Source organism: Podarcis muralis, chromosome Z, assembly GCF_964188315.1.
Source record: "Podarcis muralis chromosome Z, rPodMur119.hap1.1, whole genome shotgun sequence".
Taxonomy (NCBI): domain Eukaryota; kingdom Metazoa; phylum Chordata; class Lepidosauria; order Squamata; family Lacertidae; genus Podarcis; species Podarcis muralis.
This window is the reverse complement of record NC_135673.1, coordinates 37,839,799-37,852,651: the sequence shown is the minus strand read 5'-3', so window position 1 is coordinate 37,852,651 and position 12,853 is coordinate 37,839,799. Positions and strand designations below refer to the sequence as shown.

At 42.1% G+C, this 12,853-nt stretch overlaps 1 protein-coding gene across 1 annotated transcript; it reads left to right on the top strand.

Moving 5' to 3' along the window:
* The first annotated feature begins 283 nt into the window (after nt 1-283).
* LOC144326219 (uncharacterized) lies at nt 284-11,523 on the top strand. Its single transcript, XM_077922676.1, has 3 exons — nt 284-1,476; nt 2,094-4,119; nt 11,453-11,523. The coding sequence occupies exons 1-3, from the start codon at nt 1,366-1,368 to the stop codon at nt 11,521-11,523; spliced, it is 2,208 nt and encodes a 735-aa protein (XP_077778802.1). The 5' UTR covers nt 284-1,365.
* The last annotated feature ends 1,330 nt before the right edge of the window (nt 11,524-12,853 follow it).

The window sequence follows — 12,853 nt, the reverse complement described above, 5'->3', positions numbered from 1 at the left end:
GCTAGTGTGCCTTTTCTTCTTTTGTTCCTTAATTGCTTGAGGGATATCTTGAGTGATTTCTTGAGTGATATCCTGAGTACCACTTAGGTGGGTCATTAGGTGTGGATTAGTTGCTAAAGCCTTTGTGTCTTGACCTCTTGAACTTTGTGAAGAGTTTTTCTGAGAAGATGGGTGTACTACATTTAGTTGTGCTCTGGCTTGGCTTCGTGTATAGGGGCGAGCTGTGGTTTTGTGGCCTGTGCCAGCCAGATCTGTGTAGGGATTGCAGGGGGGTGCAGCATCCGGAGGTGCCACCATGGTTTGGCTACTGGATGTTGTCTGTAATTTATCTGTGGAGAGGGTCTGGGTTTGGGTCTGGTGTGGTTGATTGGTGATGGCGTTCTGTGTGCCTCTGGATCTGGTGTCAGTTTTTGTGGGGAGGGCTAATTTCCAGATGTCTGGCAAGCGGGATGTGTCGTCACGCTTGTTCATGTTGTGAGGGTGTTTCTCTATCTCGATGGCTTCCATGATTATTCTCTTGTGGTGATGTTCCATGTTAGAGAGCAATTTGGAATCTGCAAAATTAATTTCGTGTCCTGTTTCTTTCATGTGTTGGAAGAGAGAGGAAGTTTTTTTCTTCTTTTTTGACGGCATTCTTGTGTTCTGCGATACGTGCATTTATTCGTCTGTTTGTTTGTCCAATGTACGTGGCTGGGCAGACTTTGCAGGGTATTTCATAGACCCCTTGGTTTTCCAACTGGATTTTATCCTTGGGGTTTCTGAGGATATTGGCTATTTTTTTGGTTGGCGCAAAAGGCTGTTTTGATATTGTGTTTATGGAGGATTTTGCTAATTTTATCTGTAGTGCCCTTGATATAAGGAAGGAGGGCTATGCCATTGTTTTCTTCTGTGTCTTGGTTTTTGGGGGGTGTTTCTTTTTGGATTAGCTTCGTAACCCTGTTTTGCTGGTATCCATTGGCAATTAACACATTTGAGAGATTCTGTAACTCAGTTGTCAAGTGGTCTTTGTCAGCCAGGCGTTTGGTTCTGGAGATGAGAGTCTTGGCTACGGAGTTTATTTGTGCAGGGTGGTGGTGTGATTGTGCATGTAAGTAGCGGTTGGTGTGTGTTTTTTTCCGGTAGATAGTGTGTCCTAGGGAGCCATCAGGTTTTTTGTAGATTAGGACGTCAAGAAAGGGAAGTTGGTTGTTGGCTTCTATTTCCATAGTGAATTGTATTTTGGGGTGTAGGCTGTTGAGATGTGTGAGGAAGCTGTCCAGTTTTTCCTTCCCGTGTGGCCAAATTACAAAGGTGTCGTCAACATATCTGAGCCAAAGTTTGGGTTTGTGTTCTGACTTGTCTAAAGCATTGGTTTCAAAGTGTTCCATGTACAGGTTTGCGATGACCGGTGAGAGGGGTGATCCCATAGGTGCTCCTTCTATCTGTTTGTATCTTTGTCCATTGTGGATGAAGTACGTGTTGGTTAGGCAGTGGTTGGTCAGGTCCAAGATGTATTCGGGGGGATTGTATTTGTTTTGAATGGCTGTCAAGGCTTCATTAATGGGCACTTGTGTGAAGAGAGATACAACATCGAAGCTCACAAGTAGGTCATTGGGATGTAGGTTTTGCTTCTTTATTGTTTCTATGAACTGGAAGGAGTTTGGAACGTGTGAAGAGATGGATTCTGCATAGGGCTGGAGTTGCTTGGCGAGAAATTTAGCGAGATTTTGTAGAGGTGAGCCTATGGAGCTGACTATTGGTCTGAGTGGTGTTCCTTCTTTGTGTATCTTGGGGAGGCCGTAGAGTTTGGGGCATCTGGATGATTTTTCTCTGGGGATGATTCTTAGCTGGATTTCTTCACTGATAGGAGAGGCTTTTATTTTGGATTTGGTGGTTTTTTCCAGGTAGGTGGTGGGATCTGTTTTTATAGGTTGGTAGGTAGGGTCTTGGAGTAGATTTGATAGTTTTGCTTGGTAGTCCGATGTGTTCATCACAACAGTGGCATTACCTTTGTCTGCTGGGAGAATGATTATGTTGTTGTCTTTCCTCAGGTTGGTGAGTGCTTTCTGTTCTTCTTTGTGTAAATTGCTTCTGGGTGGTTTGCTGGAGCAGAGGATGTCACCAACATCCTCTGCTCCAGCAAACCACCCAGAAGCAATTTACACAAAGAAGAACAGAAAGCACTCACCAACCTGAGGAAAGACAACAACATAATCATTCTCCCAGCAGACAAAGGTAATGCCACTGTTGTGATGAACACATCGGACTACCAAGCAAAACTATCAAATCTACTCCAAGACCCTACCTACCAACCTATAAAAACAGATCCCACCACCTACCTGGAAAAAACCACCAAATCCAAAATAAAAGCCTCTCCTATCAGTGAAGAAATCCAGCTAAGAATCATCCCCAGAGAAAAATCATCCAGATGCCCCAAACTCTACGGCCTCCCCAAGATACACAAAGAAGGAACACCACTCAGACCAATAGTCAGCTCCATAGGCTCACCTCTACAAAATCTCGCTAAATTTCTCGCCAAGCAACTCCAGCCCTATGCAGAATCCATCTCTTCACACGTTCCAAACTCCTTCCAGTTCATAGAAACAATAAAGAAGCAAAACCTACATCCCAATGACCTACTTGTGAGCTTCGATGTTGTATCTCTCTTCACACAAGTGCCCATTAATGAAGCCTTGACAGCCATTCAAAACAAATACAATCCCCCCGAATACATCTTGGACCTGACCAACCACTGCCTAACCAACACGTACTTCATCCACAATGGACAAAGATACAAACAGATAGAAGGAGCACCTATGGGATCACCCCTCTCACCGGTCATCGCAAACCTGTACATGGAACACTTTGAAACCAATGCTTTAGACAAGTCAGAACACAAACCCAAACTTTGGCTCAGATATGTTGACGACACCTTTGTAATTTGGCCACACGGGAAGGAAAAACTGGACAGCTTCCTCACACATCTCAACAGCCTACACCCCAAAATACAATTCACTATGGAAATAGAAGCCAACAACCAACTTCCCTTTCTTGACGTCCTAATCTACAAAAAACCTGATGGCTCCCTAGGACACACTATCTACCGGAAAAAAACACACACCAACCGCTACTTACATGCACAATCACACCACCACCCTGCACAAATAAACTCCGTAGCCAAGACTCTCATCTCCAGAACCAAACGCCTGGCTGACAAAGACCACTTGACAACTGAGTTACAGAATCTCTCAAATGTGTTAATTGCCAATGGATACCAGCAAAACAGGGTTACGAAGCTAATCCAAAAAGAAACACCCCCCAAAAACCAAGACACAGAAGAAAACAATGGCATAGCCCTCCTTCCTTATATCAAGGGCACTACAGATAAAATTAGCAAAATCCTCCATAAACACAATATCAAAACAGCCTTTTGCGCCAACCAAAAAATAGCCAATATCCTCAGAAACCCCAAGGATAAAATCCAGTTGGAAAACCAAGGGGTCTATGAAATACCCTGCAAAGTCTGCCCAGCCACGTACATTGGACAAACAAACAGACGAATAAATGCACGTATCGCAGAACACAAGAATGCCGTCAAAAAAGAAGAAAAAACTTCCTCTCTCTTCCAACACATGAAAGAAACAGGACACGAAATTAATTTTGCAGATTCCAAATTGCTCTCTAACATGGAACATCACCACAAGAGAATAATCATGGAAGCCATCGAGATAGAGAAACACCCTCACAACATGAACAAGCGTGACGACACATCCCGCTTGCCAGACATCTGGAAATTAGCCCTCCCCACAAAAACTGACACCAGATCCAGAGGCACACAGAACGCCATCACCAATCAACCACACCAGACCCAAACCCAGACCCTCTCCACAGATAAATTACAGACAACATCCAGTAGCCAAACCATGGTGGCACCTCCGGATGCTGCACCCCCCTGCAATCCCTACACAGATCTGGCTGGCACAGGCCACAAAACCACAGCTCGCCCCTATACACGAAGCCAAGCCAGAGCACAACTAAATGTAGTACACCCATCTTCTCAGAAAAACTCTTCACAAAGTTCAAGAGGTCAAGACACAAAGGCTTTAGCAACAAATCCACACCTAATGACCCACCTAAGTGGTACTCAGGATATCACTCAAGAAATCACTCAAGATATCCCTCAAGCAATTAAGGAACAAAAGAAGAAAAGGCACACTAGCCTGGGAACTTCCTCTCTGCCCAGAACATTGGAGGCTATACACCATACCTCCTCTACAGTATTTATAGGAACTCAAACACTGAGATCCTGCTCTGTTCCAGTAACAAGAAGCCGAAAGCACCAGCCTGAAGATGACGAGTGAGACCTCGTCGAAACGTCGCCTAGACACCCCAACTTTTACACGGGAAGATACCCGAGGACACCAAAACCTGCATATATATATATATATATATATATATATATATATATATATATATAAAATCATCTTGTGGTGAAGGACAGGAGGTATGCGTAGTTTGCCAATACATTATCAATCCTACTTCTGCAGCCTTCAGATCAGGAAAAGAAGTCAGATTGATGAGCACCAAGGGTAGGTCTTTTCAGTGGTGGCCCTACAGCACTGAAATTTCATCTCCCAGAAAAAAAATGACTGGCTTCATCATGGTTGCTTTTAGGTAACTTGGGCAGAGTCAAATTATAGAGATGGCAATAATATGTGGTGGCATTAACGCCACTTAGGGCTCATCTACACTTCCTTTAGTCCTGCTGCTTTCCCCTGGGAAAAAACACTTTGTACCACTGAATATGAGCAAACACTAATCGGGTTTTCCACAGATAACCATTTGCTCCAATTCAGCAGCAATGAGCAGATTTTTGTAGGGAAAGCAGTGGAGCAAATGGAAATCTGCTTGAACCCATGCTTTCTAAGTAAGGGAATAAGTGCAGTTCCTTACTAGTGCAAGCCGTTACTAGTTCTGCTGGTTCGGGTCAATCAAGAAGGGAGATGGATGGCAGCTTTTCATCCTCCCCTTCTATTTCCATCTTTTCCTCTTGCCACTAGCAACTAGTTCCATGGCTAGTGACTTCTTAAGGTCTGTGCAGAATAGGAAATGGCAGGGGCATATAATCCTCTGCTGGCATGTCCCCTTTATGCAGTTTTGGCCTCCATCAGAGGAAAGATATCTCTGTTGACACAGCGGTGGTCTCAGTGTTTTCCATCATGTGACTGGGAAACATCTACATACTCTCCTGTTACATACTGCTGTGGCTGAGAGTTAGGAACCAGAGCAACTAGGAAATATAATATCCCCTTGACCTGCTGATATATCTGTATTGACACATTGATCTTCACCCAATCTTCTCTCTTCCTTGTCAGAATAGGGTGTGGACCATGTCTCTCATATTGCTGGGGAAACCCTTAAAGGAAAGCTAAGATGGGATGCATTGCTTCCTGCACAGAACTGCAGGAAAAACTCATTTATTTTTGCCTCTGCTGCAATGACCCCCCTCTTAATTGTTGCCATTGGCTCCCCTTTTCGCAGCCCTTACACTTTAGCTGAACCATATTAGTTCCATGTAAGTACTCCGGTATGTGTCAAGGTCTTGAGAGTGTTTCCTAGAAGTCAGTTTCAATAAATGAGAAGAGAAGAATTCTTGGAATCCTTTTTCTGCAAGCCTGGCTGCATTTTAAAGGGACTGAACACATGGTCCAGATTAGCCATCAAGAGTGCAGTTGCTATGGCTGCAAAGTGGCCCGTAAACCACCACTCTTCCATGGCTCTCATAAAGGGCCATCATAAAGCTTACCATTATTGTCCTGCAGGGATGGGAATATGGAATTTAATGAGTACAAGTAGACTTTCTGTCTTTACATCAATTTTTAATGCCATTCTGGGGTAATCTGTAAAATATTATTAATTGATGCTAGCTATGCAAAGGTAAAGGAAGGGACGGATTTGTTCAATGTGCAATCATATAACAACTAAGTATCACTACTAACCTCAGATTGTGTGAAGCTGCAGCAGAACAGTTATCTGGAGAGAAGCAGAAGGCTTCCAGCCCAACCACAAGCTGAGATGGTATCATAGAACTATGTCTCAAACATATTAAAGAAGTACACAGTCCTGTGTGTTCCAGTCACTGGCATATTCCTTACACACATGTAGATGTGCTAAGAGAGATTTCTTGGATTAGTCCAAGGCTCCATTTAATCTAGCAAATTCATTTCTAACAGTGATAAATGAAATACCCCCAGAAAGCCGTAGTGATGGGGTATAAATTTGGTTAAGTTTGCATTTTAATGTGAACCTAACTTATTCACATTTCTCAAAACCATATGCAAACCAAAAGGCATCTATCCATTGAAATTCACACCTCCAAGTTTTGTGAAGCAGCATACCAAACAAAGTGTCAAAAAATGTGCATATTAGTGGAAAGTCTGTGCAAAAAGAAAATGTATATATTCACTATCATTAAACTGATTTTTGGTTGAAATACATGAATATGGGGCAAAATTACAACCACACACACACGCACACAATGGAAATGCATATTTAATCATGGTGGCTGTTGCAGAAATGTGACAAACTGCATTTAGGATTGGAAAAATCTCTACTTCTGGAAAGCCCATAAAGTCCATGCATGAGTAATGTATGACTAGGGCTGTGTATGATCCTGGGACATCATAGGGAAGTAAATATGGTACCCTGCAGCAGTATCCCTCACCATTGAAGTTTGTACCCATAAATGCCAAAGAAAGGAGGCTGGTTCATCTCACTCTTTCACAAATAACCACCACCCCCCTTCCAATGATATAGGCCTGCTGGGCCTGCTGCAGTTGCTTTCTGAATGATAGGATCCACACACAAAGCAGCCTTATACTGAATCAGACTATGGGTAAATCTAGCTCAGTATTGTTCACACTAACCAGCAACGGCTCTCCTGGATCAGCCCTAACTGGAGATGCTGGGGATTGAACTACATACAAGACGGGTGCTCTACAGCTGAGCTGTGGCAAAACTGTGGGCAAAAATATCTACATTTGTTGAGGAGGCATGTGCTGCAGATGTTTCAGTTTACAATAGGTTGTGTGTGAAGTCTGCGTGAGTACAGTAATCTCACCTTTTGTCTGAGCCTATTTGGTTTCCCATAAATGTTTTATTTCATATTAAATATTCAAAGCTATTAATCATGGGTAGAGTTGCTGGTTATGTTAATATATGAGTCCCTTTTTATTATGAAGATTGTGAATAAACAGCAAGTTAGATTTACCAGTGAAGGCATATTTGTTATTATTATTTTACTGGCTAGAAAGAAAACAAATTGTCTATATAGAACATAGCATACAGAAGTGGGGGGAAGGAACAAGGAAAGGAGAAAAGAACATAGCAGGGGCAGTCAGCTTGGTGCGCTCTAGATATTGTTGGACTCCGACTCCCATCATCCACAGCCAGCAAGGCCAATGCTCAAGGATGATGAGATTTGTAGTAGGTACTGGAATAGCAGGTGCTTTTGAGAGGCTGGAACGTCACCATAATAGTACGTGGTAATATTCACAGCAAACATTTTAAAGCATTATGCCACTTTAAACTGTCATGCTTTCCACCAAAGAATCATGGGAGCCGTAGTTTGTTGACACCCCTATTCCACTGACAGAGCTATAATTCTCAGAGTATTGTTAGGGGAACATGAGTCTCCAAACAATTCTCAGCAATCTTAAAAAACCACAGCTCCCATGATTCTTTGCGGGGGGAGGGGGGAGAGAGATGCAGAAGTTTAAAGCAGTATAACACTTTAAATGTTTGGTGTGAACGTAAACTTGTACTATTTTATTGGCACTCAAAGCTTTCAAAAGCTATTCCAGTAGCAACAGTAAACAAATATAGGGCCTTTATATGTGTATATTCACGGGGCCAACATCTCTTAGGAATCCAGCACAAGCCAGTGGCTGAGTTGAGGCTTACCCTGAAGCCTCAGAATCCAAGAGATTGGGCTTAGTTGTGTATTTAGGTTATTTTAATACCACCTTTCATGTAACATATCAAAGCAGTGTCCAACATCTAACACACAAACAAAATCAAGAGCAGCAGTTATTTCTATTTCCCTTCTAATTAATTAATTAAATTAATTCTTTCTTTCTTTCTTTTTAAAGCACTGAGAGCAGCATACCTTCCAACATTTCCCCACTCTATGGAACATGATTTGATGTATATTTTTTCATAATCTTGTCTTTTGTCTCAGCTCTGGTCAAAATCTATGCAGGCAGGAATCCCACCCCACTATTTCCCCAGACATGTTGCCTGTGGAGAAGCATGTTAAATATGCTTCAAATTTTATTTTAGGTTGACTCTGGGGATGTAAGAAATCCCACTGAGAAATGTGGTCAATCTGAATGAAACTCTTTTGACTTCTCTGAATCCCTCAGATCTTTTTCACAAGGATGAATCCTTAAACTTGCTTACAATTGAACTTTAGTCCAGTGCCCATGGCAAGACCCATGCCAAATGAGCAAGACAGGCAAGAGAGAAACATAGACCTAAAGCAACCACTGACCAACCTAACTTCAGGCTCTTTTGAGTTCCTTTTGAAAGTTCTGGGAGGCTGAAACCAAGAGCCAGGGTGAAGCTAGATCTAACTAGTACTGCTTCTTACGACTCTCCCTCATCTTTCTCCCTGGATTTTGAAGTTCCATATAAGAAAGCCTAGTGTGCCAGCTGTATGATTCAGAATACCCCATACCTCAATTTTAATTTCTGAACGTTATCATTTTCTACAGCCTTTTGTTCATTATTATCTCTTTCCACATCTTTACATTACAAATGTGCATTTATAAAATGATTAAACACTACTAAAGATGAAGTATGCATATGATGTACAATTATGTTAATATTGTTATATGATATGTTCAAGTCAGTGGCGTAGCGTGGGGGGTGCAGGGGGGCCCGGCCGCACCGGGCGCAACATCTGGGGTTAGGGCAAATCCACGGGTTAGGGGGCGCAAATCCACAGGTTAGGGGGCGCAAATCCACGGGTTAGGGGGCGCAAATTACTTGCCTTGCCCCAGGTGCTGACAACCCACGCTACGCCGCTGGTTCAAGTGCATATCAGTAGATCAGGACTATTAGTGGGCAATCATGCATGCAGTTGCATTGTGTTGGATCCAAACATAGTCATATAGAACCATTGAAATCAAGTCAGTGGCCTGATTTCAATGGAACTACTCTAGGCATGATTAAGTCTGGATCAAACCTGTTGAGATCGTTGTTTGTTCAGGGATTTGGGGTTGTTGTTTTTTTGACAGTGTTTTATTTATCAGTTTGCCTGTGGACTTATGTAATGTAGTGTACTCAACTTTGATCTCCTTAGGGCGGAAGAGTATGGGAAGGGAACAATTCTGCATAAATAAATTAAAATATGTAGAGGCAAAATATCAGAAAGCAGAAAGCAGTGGTTGGTGATCCAGATCTGCGGTTCTTTTCCTTCCTTTTCAAAAAAGAACACAACAAAGTTATCTTATTAAAACAAAATTTTTGGAGATGTAGAATACAGGGTGGAGTGAATAACAAATTAATGTACTGTAGAAAATCTAGTCCCTACTGAAACTGACATGGTGACTCGCAAGACAGCTGCAACAGAGTATGATTGTAAGTTGTTTGTTTGCTTGCTTACTTTAAACTATTTATGCAATGCTTTTCATAAACTCTCAGGATGGTGTATGGAGTCAACCTTAAAAATCCAAACTGAGACAAATTTAAAATAATTGGCACTAAAAGCCAGGGAAGGCCTGGAAGATTTGTCTTCAGTCTCAAGATGTTTAGGTGTTTAATTGTTAACTCAAGGACCATAAAGCCTGAGGTGGCATATTGACAGCTAGTGCATTCCTTTCAGGAGTGGTATTACATAAGTTTTGATGATATGCAAGCCTCACCATGAATTTCAATAGAGAGAGGCTCCTCTATCTCTGCAGAACTGCTTCCTCCATTGGGAAAAAAGGGAACTTCTCTTGTGGAAGATTCTAGCCACACACTGGAACACGTACTGATCTCTGGGTTGGGTTGATCCTTTTCAGCTCCTTTTTTTTATTATTAAAAAATAGTATCTCAATTATACATGCAGTGCTACTTTCCAGCTTCTTCAAAGCTTTGAGCAGATGGACCCAGGCCAGTATTACGTTATTTATTACTGACAAGAATCCTTGAGTTGCTTTATTTTGTTCTTGTTTTTAACATGAGTTTCTTAGAAATAGAATAAATAATTATAAATATTGACTCCCCAAAAAGTCAGCTTTCACAACATAGTATCCAGTTCATGGTTTCTGCTAGACAAATCTCCAGAACAGCACATATGTTTGTCATGTGAAATTGGCTGATGTGAAGGTCTGAGGAGCTGGGGGATTAAGAATCACTAAAAGTAATCAATTGGCAGTAGAACTGTTATATATTTTTATGAGGGTTTTGTCTTTTGTGTTTTTGGTAGGGGGGAAAGCGGGTTGTATGTCGAGACCCTTACAGTTCCAAGATCTGGCAAGTGCTAAAATCTAAGTAATGATTCAAATTGCTGGAATAGCCAGACAAGGTTCTTGTGAAATTGTTGCAGTAGCCAAAGAAGCCCTCTAAATATGGGTTGTTAAGGTAACAAAGGAAGTGGCTTTGTGCCGGATAGCAAATTGGTGGGGGCCCCCTTCTTCAATTCACTGGTAATTAGAAAAGACAAAGGCCCGAGCTGAGTTGGGTATGGGTAAACTAAAAACTGGTGGAAGAAGCAAGCAGAAGCATGTGAGGAAGAGACATGCCTGATTTATGCTCAGACCCAAGGCTGTGGCTATGGGGAAAGAAAGACCCTTTTGGGGTGCTAATGCTGTGAACCCCTCCACCCTACTTACAATGGGCAGATATGTCACTCCAAAATTACACACCTTGAAAGAACCTGCTCAAACGTTCATGATCTGGTTGGCCTTGCCGGTCATTTAAAGTCTCACTCAAACCTGTCTAACCACCCTTGCTGAAAATGGAAAAGAAATACAATGGAAAATCAAGGCAAACCTTTTATAGCTGCAAATCTTTTCATTGCTGCTAGCTTGCTTTGCAGTTACTATTCCACTTCACCTCTTCTTTTTTTAAGGGAGTTAACTATCACATAGATACCCAGTTATTTGTCTGATGCAATGCTTGTAACAAAATACCAACAAAGCAAGAGTTAACACTTCAATTAACAACACATATTCTGGCTGGACGTTTTTAGGACTGCAAGAGATATTCTCCTGTTTGGCAGAAAATAACTGTCTACAGAATGAAGAGCACACATGGTTTTCTCAGCAGTGTTCTTAAGTAATTGCCTTTACACCCAAACATCTGTTGGCAGTAAACATCCATGACTTATGCTGGTTCTGTAGAAAGAGAGATCTAAGTGTTATCTCTCTCCTTTATTTCCTTCAGAAACTGTCTTGCTATTTTCCTTCTCCGCTTATTTATCTAGCCAGCTCTGTTGTCAGTGAGAGGGAAGGTCAAGGAGGAGTTCTCACTGTTACGAAGGAACAACTTGAATAACATCACCCCTGCCAGCCCTCCAAGGTATACCTTTGTTTCTGGTCTGACAAACAGCTCCTCAGTTTTCAGCTTGCCTCCTCTAGGCTAGACTTCTATATTTCATTCTCCCTCCCTCCCTGTATTTTTTTTAAAAAACAAGCCCTAGGTAACTTCCTTCCTGTCTAATGACTACTTGAGAGGATTCATAGTTACAGAAAATCAATCTTTTAAATGGTATCGAACAAGGCTTTCAGAATCTCAAGGTGACTAGCTCAGTCTTCGCTGATTAAACATGACATGACGCCATCAGAGTCAGTTGCTAAGTTGTTTTCTTCCCCATTGCCGAGTGCTGGTCAGCGAAAGCTTTAGACCTGTGGTGTTCTTCAACTCTGTCCCCCAAGTAGCCAAATGGCAGGTTCCTTCCTTTTTAGAAACAGAAGAAACAGCACAGATTCCTGTGTCTCCAAAGGCTTTTACTTATTTATTATCTGGCGATCTTGTATGCAGGGATGGGTGGGTGGGTGTTTGTCAACGATGATCTCAAAAGGGGTTTACATAAAATAAAATAAAATAAAATAAACGTAGAGGGAATATTTAAGAAGCACAATTAAAACCAAAAGGAGAAGGCTGGGAAAGAATTAAAATTAAACTAAACATGGTCTCTGAAGGCTTGGACAATTAAGTGGGTTTCATTCTTCTGTTAATGAAATGAAGCCATTATGGGGATCCAACATGGAGGATATTCAAATAATGAAGGAGAGTCAATGCAGACCGAGTGCCACGCCTAAAGGACTACCACCACTTCTCAACCTCTTTCCAGCGTGCATACCAGTCCACACCCCACACCACTGTACATCATTTTTGGCACTAGCCAATCACCTCTTTGCGAGCTAAGTCAGAATTTCCGGGGCATTTTACCTGGATCGGTTATAGCCTTTCCACCCATCTACTTCATACTGTTGAAATTATTGATGATGTGTGTTGTGTAAGTCAGCTAACTGTCCAATTGCATTGGTCACAACTGAGAATGCACCTGGTCATCTGGAGGGTGAAGAGACATTTCCCCAGCCTGCCAATGTCTGACTCAAGGGGATGTGGAAGGCAGCCTCATTTGCAACCTGCAGGTTTTAGCTCACCAGAAGCACTGAAAGGTGTGTAACAGCTACATCAACGCGGTACATGGAACCAATGTACATATAAGGAATGCAGGAGGCTACCTTTACCAAGTCAAAATAGTGATCCATCTAGCTCAGAACTGCTTACATTAACCATGGTTTCAAGCAGTGGAGCCCTTCCTAGTTCTACCTGGAGAAGTACCTGGGACCTTGGGCATGCAAAATGGATGTTACAC

Bases quoted from the DNA above. Each gene is read 5' to 3' on its own strand.
- LOC144326219 (XM_077922676.1), top strand. From the start codon at position 1,366: ATGTACAGGTTTGCGATGACCGGTGAGAGGGGTGATCCCATAGGTGCT. The intron at 1,477-2,093 runs GTCAGGTCCAAG...GCTGGAGCAGAG, and splicing joins TGTTGGTTAGGCAGTGGTTG to GATGTCACCAACATCCTCTG. The intron at 4,120-11,452 runs GTACTCAGGATA...TTATTTATCTAG, and splicing joins CCTAATGACCCACCTAAGTG to CCAGCTCTGTTGTCAGTGAG.